At 31.5% G+C, this 18,203-nt stretch overlaps 2 protein-coding genes across 2 annotated transcripts; both read left to right on the top strand.

Moving 5' to 3' along the window:
- Window positions 1-366: 366 nt before the first annotated feature.
- Window positions 367-1,524, top strand: LOC117927320 (basic blue protein-like). Its single transcript, XM_034846804.1, has 2 exons — window positions 367-585; window positions 1,120-1,524. The coding sequence occupies exons 1-2, from the start codon at window positions 414-416 to the stop codon at window positions 1,320-1,322; spliced, it is 375 nt and encodes a 124-aa protein (XP_034702695.1). The 5' UTR covers window positions 367-413; the 3' UTR covers window positions 1,323-1,524.
- Window positions 1,525-15,906: 14,382 nt separating this feature from the next.
- Window positions 15,907-17,006, top strand: LOC117927174 (basic blue protein-like). Its single transcript, XM_034846606.1, has 2 exons — window positions 15,907-16,163; window positions 16,575-17,006. Exons 1-2 carry the CDS (start codon window positions 15,983-15,985, stop codon window positions 16,772-16,774), a joined length of 381 nt encoding a protein of 126 aa, XP_034702497.1. The 5' UTR covers window positions 15,907-15,982; the 3' UTR covers window positions 16,775-17,006.
- Window positions 17,007-18,203: the final 1,197 nt, after the last annotated feature.

Below are 18,203 nucleotides of genomic sequence, written 5' to 3'. Positions count from 1 at the left end.
ACTGTTACTTTAAAGCCATGCTTCTTCCATGATATCTTCCTTTGTACATAAAAAGAATTAAAAAATTTAAGAATATATATATAAATTTTTTAAATGATCCTCATTAATTTTATTTTTCTTCACATTTTTTAGGGCAAACCATTTCTTTCCCTTTGGCTTGTTCTTTTCATGATACAAATGAAGCATTTTCTTTGAATTTATGTAGATTATGCAAATTGATAATTAAAAATTCATAAAAAAAAAAATTAAAAAAAAAATTTGTGTACATCATGTAAAAGTCCATACCCTCCAACAACCCCCTATAAAGACCCAACTTGGCCCGTTAAATTTTCACACTTCTTCTCAGCTCTCTCTCTCTCAGAGATTAAGTTCATTTGAGTCTTTCCCATTACTTTTTCTTTGTTTGACAGAAGATGGGTGAGGGAAGAGGCAGCGCAATTGTGGCCACAGTTCTGCTGTTCTGCTTGCTGCTTCATTGTGACACTGCTCATGCCACCACCTACGCTGTTGGAGGTGCCAAAGGTTGGACCCTCGATGTCGTAGGCTGGCCTTATGGAAAGCGCTTCATGGCCGGTGATATTCTTGGTAACTCATGAAGATGGATCCATGCATTAATTCAGCATTATACATATGCCTTTGAGTTTCTATAGATGGGTCTAACTGTACGTTGACAAGTCATTATATTTGTTTGGCATTAATTCATGTCTATTGCTCTCTTGATAAGCTTCTTCTTATATATATAGACTTTGATACACACATGCGGTAAGGTAAAAGCCTCATCCCATAATGTCATGTTTGGAAGAACAAGATGTAACCAATTTCTCTAAAATATTGCAGGCGGTTATGGGATGCATTTCCATTCTTTTATATGCAGAATGATCAAAGACTTGAAAAGCTTTCGAGACAGGCAGATTTCGATTACTTCGATTAGATAAAACATTTTGTTTATGGAATGATCATGACTTAATAATGTTATTGTAATGTTCTTCAAATGAATCATGTCAAACTTCAAATTTTTCTACAAATAATACTTTCCTGGACAAAATAATATGTTCAGAAATGTTCATAAATTAATGGCATTTTGGTGTTGTAAGTGATATTCATGCTGATGTTGTGCAGTGTTCAACTACAACGCAGCCGCCCACGACGTAGTTTCTGTGAACAAAGTTGGTTACAACACATGTACCATGCCTCGAGGAGCTTCCAAAGTTTATCACACAGGAAAAGATCAGATCAAGCTGGTGAAGGGCCAGAACTTCTTCATCTGCAGTTTTCCTGGACATTGTCAGTCTGGAATGAAGATAGCCATCACTGCTATGTAATATCAAACTTTAAAGACTTCCGGCCTGTCATCTCTAGTTCTACCTATATCTAATTACACTCCTGTGATAAATAAATAGAACTTGGTGAATGACATTAGGGTTAACTTGTTGTAATGGGGACTTACTTTCCTTGGCAAAAAGCTTATATATCAGTGTCCAGACCAATGGTGGAATAACGGTTTTTTTCTTTTTTTTTTTCCTACATCAGTTTCCTGATCAAATTGTATTTCTTTGTTTATTTTCATGCAGTTGCATGTCATTTTTTCCTCGTTGCATTTGTTGTGAGCTCCACACAAAATCTGAATGAATAAAATGGAAGGTGGGAGAGAAAAAAGGCATGAAGAGATCATGAAAACTCTACGCAAGAATGTAGCTGAGATGAGATTTCTCCAATAGGAATTTTCAATTTCTAATTCTGGTATTTCAATGGTTTTTCCCTGTAAAGAAATTATTTGTATATAAAATTTTCAGTTTATCTCTGCAAAACAATGTTCGAAATTTCAAAAACACATTTTCCAAATTATTTTAAAAATTAATTTCAATGTAAATATAAATCTAGCTAAGGAATGGCCAAACTTCCTCTTTGATGGCTTTAGTACCCATATCATAAATATCTCATATTCGATCTAGGTTTTGGCTTTGGTCTTCCTTGAATCCATATATTGATCTTTCCCAAATTGCCTTCAAGCATATTTTTGTTCCAAGATAAAAATAGAGCACACACCTACGAGATTGTATGCACAAAGTTTGAGTCCTTAAAATAAAACCAATAGAAAGAAGGGATATTTGGTTAAAAGGGTTAAAATAAATTTAAAATAAGAAAAATGATCTCCTTTTTCATTCTTTAGGAAACTACCTATAAATGCCATTTCTCTCTTTTCTTGCCCATTTTCCTCTCATACTCCTGCCTCCTTTTTCAATGAAATTCAAACCCTAGAGCAAAGATCAACGGATTGAAGATTAAATTCTTACCCATATAAAAAATCAACTAGTAAAATTCTTTCATATTTCTTTCTTCTTTAAGATTCTTCTCATCCTTTATTTTTCTCTTTGTTCTTGGTTAGGGTTTGTTGTGGTTTCATATGAACTTTGATAATGTTGAAGATGAGGTTGAATGAAAAGTTGTCACTAATTAAATCTCTAGATTTTAGTTGGTGTTATTGGTATTTTTCTGAAACTTGTTGGTTTTTAAAAGGTTATTGAACAAAAACCTTAAATCAACTCAACTAATTAAAGAATCAAGACTTCAACTTTAATACCTCATGATTTTAAAAATAAAACTTAATTATATTTACTTCATATAAATATTTAAACTAAAAACATAACCTTAATTAAGTTCTTTTCAAAGGAAACTTAACTATGGTACAATTCAAGTGATCATTATGATTAAAAACTTGACTCTAGTTCAATTCTTTATAAATGAGCTTAACCATTATATATCATGAAAACTTTTTCTTTAATATACTTTAAGTTTATGAATCAACAATATTTTGAATAAACAAAAAGAAGAGTGATTTGTTATTTGTTTCTCTCAACTTTTTTATTTTTTTAATTATTTATTTAGGTTTTTTTATAGTTGCAATAATGGTGAGAATATGATTTGTGAGAGAAATTAAACATAATCTAAGAAGGAATGAAAATGAATTAAAAAGCAACTATAAAAATATAAATAAATAATAAATAAAAATAATTGGTGTCGATGGACTAAGTTAAAGATGAAGTTATGTTGGGTTTTTGGAGAGCTAGAGATACAAATGGGTAGAGAGATCAAAGTGGATAAAGGGAAATGAAAAGGAAAAAAATGTTTCTCAAGGGAATAAAATAAAGGGGCAAACTTGTGCAAATGTGATCAAATTTTAACAAAATCAATGAGAGAGTAATTTTTGCAATTTGGTGAGTATTTAAACCCACCTGTCCAAATAACCCTAGAAATAATAGAGAATAAAATCAAATATATTAATTTTATGAAATAATAAATATAAATATAATCTTTTGCAGTTTTTTTTCCTTTCTTTTTTATAGAAAAAAATGTCCTCATTCAATCACCTTGATTTTAATCCAAGAAGTAAATGAAGTGTGGTCTTAAATCAAAAGTTTGGTCAAAAGCTAAAGGCAACTTGTTCCCCAAAAGACTTTGTCAAGGGCTTTATTTGCTTGGCTCCTTCTACAACTTTATGAAGGCTTTATTTGCTTTTGTGTCTAGTTGCCGGTTAAACAAGGTCACTTAGAGGAATTGTTCTTGAATAAACTTGTAAAGTATTTTCTTTTTTAATTGTATAAAGGAACAAAGGAGAAAAAAAAAATCTTGGAGTTATCTTGATCTTTAACCTTAAAAGTTGAGAAATTGTATTTGTATTATTTTTTATATATATTCTTTTATGGGATTTTGAATAATGCTCTGAAGTTCAGCTTAAGCAAATGAAGCTTATTTTATGAATTAGGTTTTGGTTCTCTTCTTTTTTTTTTTTTTCTAGAGCCTCTCTAACAAAGGAGCACGCCTATATTTATAGGTCGGTTGGGGCATTTGATTTGTTATTCCAAAATCTTATCTTTCTTGTCCATGAAATTGTGTCCATTATTTCATAAACCTGTTACCTTTGTAAAATTTTTCTAAATTCTTTTTTACTTTGATTTGATTTTGTAAAACTTAATTTTATAGCCTTACAAAAATTTCACTATGTGGCAATTGTACAACTTAGAAGATTTTAATGAGCTAACATCTACAATGTATAAGACTCCATCATTTATTGAACTCAAAATTTCTAAATTAAAGAGTCAAAATGTTGAATTACAAATTTTTTATAATCAACTCGATTGTGATTGAGGCACATGAAATTATTTGTTTCTATCAGTGTTAGTATCTTTTTAGTTTCCCTATTGATTTTGATCGTCACCTTACATCCTTAGTCTTTATCTTTTTAATTTCTCATTGATTTGATTCATCGTAACCTCATCCTTGGTCTTCTATGTTTAGGTTTCCTAGTGATTTAGATCATTGCAACCACATTCTTGATTTATCTCTTTAGTTTCCTCATCAATTTTGATCATTGTGGTCATGTACTTTGAAAGAAATTTAATCTGATATGAGAGCACCTAAAGGGGGGTGAATAGGTGTTTAAACCTTTTAAGCCTAAAAATTATATATTTTAAATTATTCCTTGTAAGTTATGAAAGCATTAACACATTCACCACAAAAGAGACAATATTTTTTTTAGTTGAAAAACCTGGATACAATGTGCAGACATAAAAAACCACAAGGTCAGAGACCTCAAAACTACAATCCACTATATGAGAATGCAAAACACATATTTACCTGGTAACCGTTACCCTAAGAGTTACTCTCTAGTACCTACACTGCATTCCACGTCCATAATGCAACACCTCATATGCTCCTAGTGGATCTTTACCTCAAAGCCTAAGGGGATGCAGATCTCCTTCATAACCTGGTAAAAGTAAATCAAACTTCTCTAAGAGTTTTGAGAAAAGAAGGCAAATAAGGTTTTGTCCAATATTTGCATGAAACCAAAAACTTTTTTAGGCAAAGTATTTATAGGATACAAATACCTAATGAACTAAAATTAGAATTTTCAAAATAAATTCATTTACAATTATAAATAAATCAAATTAAATTATAAAATTAATTTAATTACAATTGTAAATTGTAAAGTTAATCCAATTATGTAAATTAATCCAAGGTATTTAGACTTGACAATTTTTGTTTTTAAAACATTTTTTCTCAATTTAAAAATTAAAAAATAAAAAACTTAACCTTATATAAATCTTATTAGGCTTTCCCAAACCTTTCTATACTTACCTATGTTATTCTGATTGGTTATGTAGCAACTTCAAATCTTCAAAGTAAGATACACAATCTACAAGAATCCTATGTCAAATTTAATGGAACAAAATTGTCAACTTAAATTACACAACCTAATGTGCTAACATACTTGATTTGTCTCTTTAGTTTTCTCCTTGATTTCAATCATTGTGACCATGTTGATACTTTATCTTTTTAGTTTCCCCATTAATTTAAAAGATCATTGTGACTATGTCCTTGGTCTTTGTCTCATGTCCTTTATTTATCTCTATAGTTTTTCCATTGATTTAGATCATTGTGACCACATTCATACTTCACTTTTTTTTGTTCCCCTATTGATTTAGATCATCATGACTGTCTTTGGTTTTTGTCTCTTTCCTATCAATTTTGATTATTACAACTGTTGGGATTGAGCCCCTAAAAGCAAGACATAATATAACAAAGTTAAACTTCACTGTCCCCTTGCTATTCATTTCATGCATTGATATTGATTTGAGCATTCAACCCATATCACTTGCATTGTACATGACTTGAGTGCATTAGGAGTTGTAGAGAAAATAAAAGTTATGAGTTCCTTACAAAATGATAAGTTGCTCATAATCAGTTCATAGACTGGGCAATCCAACAAATACTATAGTGCACTACCTCCTAATTAGAGGAGTGACTTGTCTTAATCGTTAAGATAGGATTCTCATTGTGAGTGCACTAATGTTTATGGTTGGTTACACATTGGACAAGACCTATGGTGAATCATGACATAAGGCTATTAGGTTGTCATGATTCACCAAGCTACTATATTACATGGACTTTCAACCTTGAGAATATATTGAACATGTATTGAAATCAACAAGAGACTTTGACTTATGGATGAGAGACCCTAATGTTATATTTCCCTACAGATTGGGTCACTATTAATAAAGGTTGGTGGCAATAAACATTCTCAAGAGAGGCATTATGATATCTCATAAATTGAGACAAGTCCCCTAAGGTGATCCAAAGGACATGTGATCATAAAATCTATGGTCGTAGTAATTCCTTTAGTGGAATTTGACATATGTTCCTTAGAGCTATACTATGTTAGTTAATTATCTCTTCACTTCCCCCATTGATTTCGATTATTACAACAATGTTCCTGACTTATCTCTTTAATTTCTCTATCGATTTTGATTATTTATATCCATGTCTAGTTTATCTCTTTATTCCCCATCAATTTCAATATTGCAATTACATCCCTAGTTTATCTTTTTAATTTTCCATTGATTTTGGTCATTGTAACTACTTATTTGGTTTATCTTTTTAGTTTTCCATCAATTTTGATCATTGTGACTATATCCTTAGTCTTCTATCTTTTAGTTTCTTATTGATTTTAGTTATCATGACTGCATCCTTGGTTTATCTCTTTCATTTTTCCATTGATTTCAATCATTGCAACCATGTTCTTATTTTTATCTCTTTAGTTTTTCCATCAATTTTAGTCATTATGATCATTTCTCTAGTTTATCTTTTTTTGTTTCCTCATCAATTTTGGTTGGTATAACAACTTCCCTAGTTTATCTCTTTAGTTTTTCCTATTGATTTTGGCCATTGTGATTGCATCCCTTATTTATCTCTTTTATGTTCCATCAATTCAATCATTATAACCACACCCTTAGTCTTATGTCTGTAAGCTTTTCATTGATTTTAGTCATTACAAATACATCATTTATATTTGTTTCTTTTATGTTATTTTTATGATTTCCCTTCTTTATCAATGAATAATAAAGATTAGACCACCTAATGAATTACCAAAACATCCTCTTTAATGGCTCTACCCATATCATAAATCTCTCTTATTCGATCCAGGCTTGAGCCTTAGTCTTCTTAAATCCATGTATTGATCTTTCCCAAATTGCCTTCAAGCATATTTTTATTCTAAAGACAATAAAAATAGAGTATGCATCTACGAGATTGTATGCACAAGGTTTGAGTCCTCAAAATAAAACCAATAGAAAAAATAGAAACAAAATCAAATATATTATAAAATAATAAATATAATTGCAATCTTTCGCAATTTATTTTTTACAAAAAAAAAAAAAAAAAGTCCTTATTCAATTGCCTTGATTTTAATCCAAGAAGTAAATGGTGTGTGGTTTAAATCAAAAGTTTGGCTAAGGGCCAATGGCAAATTGTTCTCAAATGACCTTATTGCTAGAGAGCATGTGTATTATGTTTGGTTTCTTTCTCAAGTTTATGAAGGCTTCCTTTGCTTATGCTTCTAGATGGAGTTTAAATAATGGTGGTCAAAAGAATTGTTATTGAATAAACTTATAAAGAATTTTTGTTTTTCTTTTTTATTGTTTAAAGAAACAAAAGATAAGAGGAAAAAAAAACTCTTGAAGTTTTCTTGATCTTTGACCTTAAAAGTTGAGAAGTAGCACTTGTATTAATGTTCTTGATAATCTTTCATCGGATTGTTGAATAATTCTTTGAAGTCCAATTTAAGCACTTGAAGTTTCTTTTTCGATTAGGTTTTGGGTCTTTTCTTCATGTTTTTCTAGTCTCTCTAACAAATGAGCACACCTATATTTTTAGGTGGATTTGGGTATTCCAAAATCCGATATCTCTTGTTCATGGAATTGGCTCCATAATATCCAAAACATATTACCTTACTTTGTAAAATTTGTAATCAAGAGAATGTATTTTTTCTAATATCTTTTTTACTTTGATTGGATTTTGTAAAACTTAATTTTGCAATCTTGCAAAAATTTCATTAGATGCCACATGTACAACTTAAAATATTTTAATGATCTAACATCTATACTGTCCATCATTTACCAAACTCAAATTTTCTAAATTTAAATTTAAAATGTTGAATTACAAATTTGATATAAGCAATTCAATGATGATTGAGCCACATGAAATTATTTGTTCCTATCAACCATGTTTGTATCTTTTTTTTTAGTTTCCCTATTGATTTGGGTCATTATAATCACACCTTTAGTCTTTGTCTCTTTAGTTTTTCACCAATTTGGGTCATTGCAACCGCATCCTTGGTCTTCTATATTTAGGTTTCCCATTAAATTTTTTCATTGCAACCACATTCTTGGTTTATCTCTTTCATTTTCCCATCAATTTTTGTCATCATGGTCATGTCCTTTGTTTATCTTTAGTTTTCTTATTGATTTTGATCATTGTAACCATGTCCCTAGTTTATCTTTTTGGTTTCCCCCATTAATTTAGATCATCACAACTATGTCCTTTGTTTTTGTCTTTTTCCCATCAATTTTTATTATTATAACTGAATCCCTAGTTTATCTCTTTAGTTTCCCCATGGATTTATATTATTATGACTATGTCCTTAGTCTATCTTTAGTTTCCTCATCGATTTCAATTATCTTAATTGCATCATTGGTCTTTCTCTTTAATTTCTTATCAATTTCAGTTATCATGACCACATCCTTGGTCTTATACCTTTAGGTTTTCCATTGATTTTTGTTATTGTGGCCACATCCCTAGTTTATCTCTTGATTTTGGTCATTGTGACCATGTCCTTTGTTTATCTCTTGAGTTTTCCCATCGACTTTAATCATTCCAACCTTCCTAGTTTTTCTCTTTAGTTTTTCCATCGATTTCAATTATCTTGACTTGTTCTAGTTTATCTCTTTAGTCCACATCAATGTTGATCATTGCAATTATGTCCCTAGTTTATCTCTTTACTTTCCCGTTAATTTTGGTCATTGTAACTATGTTTCTAGCTTATCTTTTTTAGTTTTCCATTGATTTCAGTTATCACAACTACATCCTCCGTCTTCTATTTTTTAGTTTCTTATTGATTTTAGTTATTATTACCACATCCTTGGTTTATCTCCTTAGTTTTCCCATCTATTTCAACCATTGCCACCATATCCCTATTTTATCTCTTTAGTTTCCCATTAATTTTGTTCATTGTGACAACATCTCTGGTTTATTTCCTTAGTTTCCCTATTAACTTTGGCTAGTATGACTGCATCCCTAGTTTATCTCTTTAGTTTTGACTATCGATTTTGGTCATTGTGACTACATACCTTGTTTATCTCTTTAATTTCCCATCAATTTAGTCATTGCAATTGCATCCTTAGTCTTCTCTTTTAAAATTTCTTATTGATTCTAATCATAGCAAACACATCCTTGATCCTAGTTTCTTTTACATTATTCTTATGAGTACCTTTTTTTAATGCTTATGTCACTTCTCCTTATTTCAATCATGACTGTATCTTAGAGAGTCATCATTTTTTTTTTTTTTTTGCCTTATTTTTCTCCTTCACTTATTTATTTGTGTATTATCATGTTAATGTTGATATCAAAAATCAATAGTAAATAAAAGATCTAGATAATAGTTTCATAACTAAGATCTAGATGTTCCCGAAACGATTCCTGTCAATGAAGAAAACTCCAACTTTGCATAAAATCTCATAAATGCAACGATCTTCCACTCAATGGCTCCTTCTTAAGTCTAGGCACAAAGATAGTGGAGATCTATAGGTTGGAGGTTGGAGTTCTCTCTCTTGACTGAAATGAGAGAATGACAAAACTAAAACCCTAACCCTTAAGAAGGGTATTTGTAGGTTTCTTATTAGGCTTAAGTAACTTGAGTCCACCTTAGGCTTGGTTCACTTAATCTAAACCAAAAAGATTGCTAATTAATTAATTAACCCAACAGTGCTCCAATTAATCAATTAGTCTAGTCCAAAGATGTCGTTCACTTACCCCTATGCGACCTTACATAATTACCAAAACACCCTTATATATACAAGTGAACTACAAACACATCCAACCCTCAAAAACCATACTGCTGAGGATGGCAATTTTACGAGCTATCCAATTAACCTGCCCCGTCCCACCCCGTCTTGCCACTATTGAGACAGGTATGAGAAAGTGGTGATTAGGGATGGGTTGGGCTTAGGGAAATTTTCAAAATCAAAATCATGTTTAAGGTGAAGATGGGTTTCGTACCAACCTACCACGCCCTACTTCAAATATGAAGTTACAAATTTATCCTTCAAGTATTATAAAATAGCAAAAAAAAAAAACCTTCTTATTACAAATATTTATTTTTTCTCACTTTTGTCGTAGATCACAAAGCAGCTTCTCTTCTTTCATCTCTACATATTGCCTCTTTCTACTTTAAGCTTCAAAAATCCATCTCCAAGGATGAATCCAAGAAAAGGAACAAAATCAAGAAGCATTTGTGTAGAAACTTTTTTCTCTTCTTCAAATGGAAGTGGAACCATAATGATGATCAGCTCCATTATGACAAAAACAACTTACGTGACAATTAGATATTCATTATGTAAGAGCCAAAGCCTTCAAGGCCTCCATTTGAAGCCTTCTCCTCTTTCGAAGTTTTAGGTTTCGATTTTGTTTTCAGTCTTAGTTAGGGCTTTGTTCAATTGGATTGTGTAGAGTTATTTGATTTTTGTGGAAATTTGGATCTTTTTTCTTTCTAATTTGGGTTTAGGTTTGTTGAATCAACTTTTCTCTCGTGTTTTTCCTAGATGTGAATTTGTCTCAAGTCTTAGACCATTTCATGTTCTTTTTCCATGTAGATGCTATATGAATTTAATTTTTTAGATTTGGAACTTCTCACCTTCATCACATTCATTTTTTTTTCCAACATTTTCTTTCTAGAGGTCATTATGATCTCTCAAAAAAAATTTGGTATTTTTCGCTCATTCAGAAAAGTGTACTAACTAAAAAAAAAAGATTGTGAATATGTTCACTGGGGATTTTGTGGATTGATGTAATGCTATTGGTTTTGAAAAAACCATCCTCATCCTCATCCAAATAGAAATACACATTTGAGTTAAGATCATGCAAGAACGAGTTTATCTTCTTTTTTTTTTTTTTTTCTTTTTTTTGTAAATGGGGATGCCTATCAGCATGCCCTTACCCGGGTTTGGGACAAGGATGGGGAAGGATTATATAATTGGGATGGGAATGGGATAGGGGTACCCTATCCTAAACTCGCCCTATTGCCATCCCTACGTGCTCCCCTATTAGGTCAATGGGTGATTAAAGCCAAAATATGTACTCTAATGGCATGTGTATAGTATGAGTTGTGTAATACAAAGGCCTAAATCATTTAACTTTAGCATAAATGGATGTTAAGACCCTAGCATTGGTGCTAACATCAATTTTAAATTTCACTTCAATTAAGGAAAAAGATGAAGGGTTAAGCAAGTAAAGACAAGAAGTAAGACTTGTAAAAAAGTTAAAAGTAAATAAAAACCAAAAGAATGAGCCATGAGCATGAGACTTGGGTGACAAGGCCCATGAAGCTTGTTGGAGAAGATGAAATTGTGTGAATTAAGAGGAGTCGCAAGATAGTTGAAGATTGAATGAAGAAAACTCTAACTTAGAACAAAATTTTGTCACCTATCATTTCAAAGCCCCAGAAGTCAAGAATCTAACGCTTTAAATGGTGAGTGAATCAGAGTTGAAATGAATAAGTTATGGCTAGTTGAAATGAGCTGGGCAAAAATAGAAGGCCAAGTCGAAAAAATTTGCAATTACATGTTGAAGATTTTGACCATAAGGAACCAAACAACTTTTTTAGTCAAAATTAAATATTTCGACTTAGCAAACTATTCATGAGATTATGGAATGAAATTTTCAACATGTGCTTTATCCAATCCACAATCAATTGAAAATCTTCAAGATTCACAAGTTTCAACAATTCTCCAACCTAAATTAGGCCCTAGACATTTGAAAATTATGACTTTATTATTTTTATTTTTTTTTAGTTATTTTATGTAGTGTTTAAGGAATAAATGGTCAATATGAACATGCCACGTGTTAGGTTTTGGCCCTAGCTATAAAAACTCAATTTTTAGGTTTTTGGAGGAGTTCTTAGGTTTTTTGAAGAGAGAGAAAACAACATTGAAGATTCTTAGTTTGTTTTCTCCAATATCTTTTATTCAAGAATGATTCTTTATTTTTATTTTATTGATTGTGTGGATGAAATCACCAACATGAGATACTAAAAAGTCATCTTGGGGTGTGAAGCATGAAAACCTAAGGTTAGAGTCAAGAGAAAACAATGGTCATAATTGTAACTAATAATGAACTAAATTAAATTTTAAGGTATTAACACTGAAACCAAAATACCCCTTACAATGTTAGTTTGAATAGGTGGATGATACAATTCATTCCTTGATATTAGGGCTTTTAGGTAATTTTTAACTCCTAGTTGTCTGATGTTTTGCCATTATTATCTACCCTAAGACAAACCTACATAAAGTGAAAAAAGCCTAAATCCTATACCTAGACACAAATTTCAAATTCATTCATCTATTTAATATTTCATAACGGAATGAACAACTGAAAGTTAGAATACAAATGTAACCTTAAGTTATAAAACTCGTGTTGATCTCATTTAATCGTACATTCTAAATACCTTAAGATCAACTAGGATAACCATGTTTAGCCTAAATCCCTATACCTAAAGTTGGATTATAGAACCCTTAATCTTGATCATTTCCATTAGAAATCAATAATTTGCTTGCAATTCAATTTAGTTATTTAAGTAATCTCAATTTTATTCAAATCGATTTTTACACATTCTCAGTTTAAGAAATTGCAAAAGGCAGTCAATTAAACCTAGTTTGGAAAATTACATAGGCTAATACTTCATAGTGATACCCAAAATACTATAAAAGTTGTACTCTCTCTCTCTCTCTCTCTAGTTTTTCTTGGTCAAATTTGTTACAAAATTTAAGCTTCATATTTTGGACAACAAAGAATCACAACCAATGGGCATGTCATCTAGTCCCACGAGAGGAAAAAACAGGGGTTAAAGCATTTCCCTGGTTAAGCCTATTTACTCATATGTAGGTAAGTAGAGGAAGTTGGTCACGCTTCTCGGATCAACCAATACATGTTGCACCTCATAATGAACGATTTTAGTCTTTCATAGGTTTTCATATAAAAAAAATGATTTAGTATTGTGATATTTTGTATTAGCTAACTGGACGAGTAGATGAAAGGTTTCCAATTCTGCTACGACTTGCAATTACTCTCTTTTTTGCCTTAATTCTTTAATGTCTTGCCTCTAGTGGCTTCTTTTCATCCTAGATCCTCCATAGATAGTGGTTGTGATAGTTGAGGGTATCTTCTTTGGTGGTGGAGGTAACCATTCCTCTTTATTTTACTTCTTTCCTTATTAAGTCCCCTTATTGTCAACAAACTCTCCTAGTTTTCTTCTTCAATTAGTTCTTTGACATATCATTCAAGGCAACACTCGTCAATCCAATGCCCTTGAGCCTCATGATAATCACAATATTTATCGGGATGACACTCAAAAACTCTTGTGGGTAATGGTATGGGTAGGCAAAAGTTATGAAAAGTTCTTATGTCTTACAGCATGGTCAACCTTCTCGATATGAGTTGAAGTTTTCCCCATTCCTATTTCCTCTTGGTCAGTCAATGTGACTTTCTTTTTCTTGAGCCTTCAGTTAAAGGAAGAGATTGGTTGGAAAGTTCACCAATAAGGTGAGCCATTGTGGGGATCAACTTCCTTGACATTCTAGACATGAGATCCTCGTCAAGCAAGGTGTATTTTATGGCCTTAGAGAATAAGACTTCGATGGTGTTGGGTGATGACTTAGGGAAGGATCTAAAGAGGTCAGATCTTTTCGGTAATTCCTTTTTGAAAGTCATGACTGCAACCTGAGTTCTACATCCTCGGACTTAAGAGAGTTTGATGTTGAACTACTGAATATGTGTAATACTCTCTTGCTGCTTTGGGAACTTGGAAGTACACTTCCAATCCCTTTTGTTATTAGATATTGTATGTATTGATTTGAAGTTTCAAATTGATCTAGGTTGGAGCTAATGAAACCACATCAATTCTAACCATTGTACCTTACGTATAATAGATGTTCGAGAGGGTTGTTGCCAACCACGTTCAGCATGTTAAATATGGGAACCACAAACTCTCTTGGAGCTTCCTCTTGCAAGATGTGTTAGCCAAATGGTTAGGTAATCTTGATTTTGATGATAAAAAAGTAAAGGTTTGTGATACATACCAAAGATTCTATTGTTTAAGTACATAGGCATCAAATATGCTACAAAATCCAAGTGACTCTTTCAACAGGCACGACAATACGCAAGACTTGAGATGAATGTGCAAGAAGACTTTATGATCATCATGAAAACCTTAGTCAATTTTTCTTTTGATTGTTTTCTATGTAAGCTAAGTTATTATGCTCTATATGAGGATCGAACGATAAGACTTACTTAGCTTGGGAGACGACCTTAAACCTTAAATTTTTCATAAAAATCTTTGAAGGTTTCTAGAAAATCATATTCACTTAATCAAAATGTTTCATTCATAGAAACTTCTCAAAATATCAGTTAAGATATTTTTAAAGGTGGTACAAATTCATAAGGGATGGCAAAAGAAGGTTGTAGTCCCAAAATAAAGCTTCCAACAAAAAAAGGTCAGTAGGAGCACAAGTGGATAAGCAAGTGAATATTTACTTGCTTTGTAGTGAAGTGGTTAGCTTCTATCTAGCATACGGATAGCCAAACAACTGTCCAACTGCCAATAGACAACTAGGTAATTGTCCACATCTATCATTTGAGCCTACAATAGCTCTTAGCAATTCATTTAATGTTTCAACAGCTAATAGGTGGACAACGACAAGGAGACCTTATTCGTAACATCTACTTTGACTCTAAAAACTATAAATGCAATGCCTTAGACATGTTTAACATAGAGCTAACACTTTAAACTCATATTTATTACTTATTTAGTCATCTTAGATCCTAAAAGTGCATTGAATCTGAACTTGCTTATTCTCATTAAGAGCACTTGTATTTAAACCATTTTCAATTGTAAATATAGTTTTGAGAAAGTTATCCTTATTTATTTCAAGTTACACTTGAGAGGGTCATTGTGTGAGGAATTGGATGATACTCCCTGATGAATGTAAAAGTCTATATTGGAACCTTATAATCCAAGCGTAAAGAAAAACTTTAAGAGTCTTGGATTAGTGGAATATACCCAGGCTTATGGACGAGCTAAAGGACATGGACACTAATGAATTTTCGAACCACAATAAAATTGCATTGTTTGCAATCTCTCTTCCCTTACTCCCTTTATTTTCAACACTTTATTTTCTTTATTTGCATGCATATATTAATTGGGTTAAAATTTGGTGAAAAGTTTGTGCCCACCCCTTCTTGGTGATTGCCTAGATTTGTTTAGCAAGACTTCTTAGGATGTTCTCTATGAAGAGGGTGGAAGAAATTCCCTGAATGGCTTGTAAGGCGAGGCTGTGCAAGAGAGATCCTTGAAAAATGGAGTGCAGTCTTTGGCCTTTTTATCTTTATTTTTACCCATGTCTCTAATCAACCATGTTACTTGCCGTATTAATTAGTCCCTATACAAGAGACATTCAAGTAGTATTCACACTTGAGACATTCAAGTAGTATTCACACTTGAGACATTCAAGTTAGAATATTAATTACTAAGAAACTGTACTCCTAGAACATGCCAATAGAGAGTTTTCGTTTCACATTTGGGGTCATATGATATAGATTTGTGTCGCATCCCCATTGGACCCAAAAATTCCCCCACACCCAAAGTCACATGAGAAAGTTAAAAGAACATTTAAAAAAACGGAGGGCGTCATCGAATTCAAACATGGGCTCCACTGCAATTGGCTCCATATGAAGCAATTAAGCAAACCCCTACAAAAGGGTGGAGTTCCCACATCTAGTAGGTAGTGTCACATGATTCATTGGCCTCCTCTCTGTATACTCCCACTCTCTCTCCCCCCCCATTGTTCCTCTTGTTCTAACCAAGTCCTCGCTTCCATATATGACCATGGCAAGAGGGATTGCAGCTGCAATTCCCACAGCCACAGCCCTTCTTCTGTGGGTTGTCCTCCATTTGAGGACAGCCCATGCAGCCACCTACACTGTTGGAGGCTCCAGTGGGTGGACTTTCAATGTGGAGAGCTGGACTGATGGGAAGAGGTTCAGAGCTGGTGATGTGCTGGGTATGTCCCTACACCTACTTATTTCCCTTCTTCAATCCAACTGTTTTTTAAGGGTTTTAATTTTCCGCCTACTATCCTTTCAATTTCTGTGTAATATTTCAATACAATCAGAGTGTTTTGGTGAAGTCATTGTCAAACACCCGCAAACCCATTTTCATTTCAATGGGTTGAATGTTGGTTGATTTCTTCCCTTCATTTATTTCACCCATGAATTTAGTACAGACCACATCTTATTATTGGAGATTCTATCAGGAAAATCTGATTAAAAAATGACATTATTATTTAAATATCATATTGGAATTGTCGAAAGATCGCACCGATTTCTTAGGAAATATCACACTGATTTGCTTAGAAAAAGCCTACGTCAGTGAAATTGGTAGCTAAAAATTCTGTTGGCTTATTTGTATGTAGTGTTTAACTATGACCCAAAGGATCATAATGTGGTAGCGGTGGACCAATACAGCTACGACACATGCACGGTTGGAGAAGGGGCCAAAGTCTATGAATCTGGAAATGATAGCATTGAGCTTGTGAAGGGAGAGAACTGCTTCATCTGCTCTTTTCTAAGCCACTGTGACTCTGGCATGAAGATTCACATGATTGCACTCTAATCGCCCACTGTTTTTTTTATACTTTTTTTTGTGAGTTCCCAAAGCTTTGGTACTAGTACTATTTGTTGGGTAGAAATGATCAGAAATTTAATTGTATTGTAAAAGGAAAAGTTGGCCAATGTTTTGTCTCATTGTATTGGGCTTTATTTTGATTGGAGCATGGTTGGCCCATGGTGGTTGGTATGCATAAGTGTTTGTTTCAAAGTGTTTTTATTTCATACAAAATAATAAGAGTGTGTTTCACAATATTATTTTTCGAAATGTTTTTAATAGAAATGTTTTTTTTTTCTGAAAGTGCTTCTAGGAAAATCACCAATCAAATGTTTTTCCAAAAATACTATAAATAATTTTTCAATATTATAAATGATTTTTCAAAAACTTTAAAATATTTCCTAAAATTTGTCAACTACCTCATTTTTTTTTCAAAAATACTTTTTAAGTTAAAGCCGCTTCTTGGAATCATTATCAAATGGACTCTAAAATTAATTAAAGTTTTTTTTTAATTCATGGTGTGAAAATAATGTAATTAAGCACACGAGGCATAAGGGTGCTAAGAAATAGTAAAAAGTGAAATTGGGGAATATGGGAAATTAGGATAAATGTTAAGAAATCTGAAGGGATGGTCATTTTGGCTTAACTTAGATGATCTAGTTTAATCACTGGTAGGCAAGGTTTGAAATATTGGTAAATACAGATATATCAATACTTTGATTTTACGGATATGTTGAAAATATCTGAGAAATATCAATGGATTTTGACAAAAATATCAATCGAATATAATTAGTTCAAAATTCATGAAATTGCCTTAAAAAAACTTTCAAGAAATGATAAAAATAAGTGAAAATTCACATATTAAAGTTATTTTATAAGTGTAATTGACAAAAGTATGATTAAAAATAATATTTATTAATTTTTTATAAAAAAAATTAATTTAAATTCCTTTAATATATTTATATTCATTTATTTTAAAAAATAAAAAATAATTTTATTAAAACACTTTTTATTACATTTTAAATAAAATTTTAAATTGATTTATATAAATTATTTTATTTGACATTTAATTTCTAAAATTTTATTATAAATTTATGGTCACAACTTTTCTATTAACATTAATTTATTTAAATAATTAAAATTATTAATAATTTATCTTATCAAATTAGTTTTAATTTATAAAATATTAGAACTTCATTAATTTTTTTATATTGTAGCAATTTTTGAGTAAAATTATATTTTTAATATTTTAAAATAAAAATATTGAAAATTAAATAAAATTAAGAGTGAAGTGATAGTAATTTTTAAAATAGAATTAATGAGATAAATATGAAAAGTAGTTAAAAATAAAAGAATAATATAAAATAAAATGATATTGTAAATTTAAAATAAAATATAAATTAAAATGAATAATTAAAAAATAAAAATAGAACAGGCG

This window comes from Vitis riparia, chromosome 12 (assembly GCF_004353265.1).
Source record: "Vitis riparia cultivar Riparia Gloire de Montpellier isolate 1030 chromosome 12, EGFV_Vit.rip_1.0, whole genome shotgun sequence".
Lineage (NCBI taxonomy): Eukaryota > Viridiplantae > Streptophyta > Magnoliopsida > Vitales > Vitaceae > Vitis > Vitis riparia.
The sequence above is the reverse complement of the archived record's forward strand: the minus strand, read 5'-3'. Positions and strand labels throughout refer to the sequence as shown.

Bases quoted from the DNA above. Each gene is read 5' to 3' on its own strand.
- LOC117927320 (XM_034846804.1), top strand. From the start codon at position 414: ATGGGTGAGGGAAGAGGCAGCGCAATTGTGGCCACAGTTCTGCTGTTC. The intron at 586-1,119 runs GTAACTCATGAA...GATGTTGTGCAG, and splicing joins CATGGCCGGTGATATTCTTG to TGTTCAACTACAACGCAGCC.
- LOC117927174 (XM_034846606.1), top strand. From the start codon at position 15,983: ATGACCATGGCAAGAGGGATTGCAGCTGCAATTCCCACAGCCACAGCC. The intron at 16,164-16,574 runs GTATGTCCCTAC...ATTTGTATGTAG, and splicing joins CAGAGCTGGTGATGTGCTGG to TGTTTAACTATGACCCAAAG.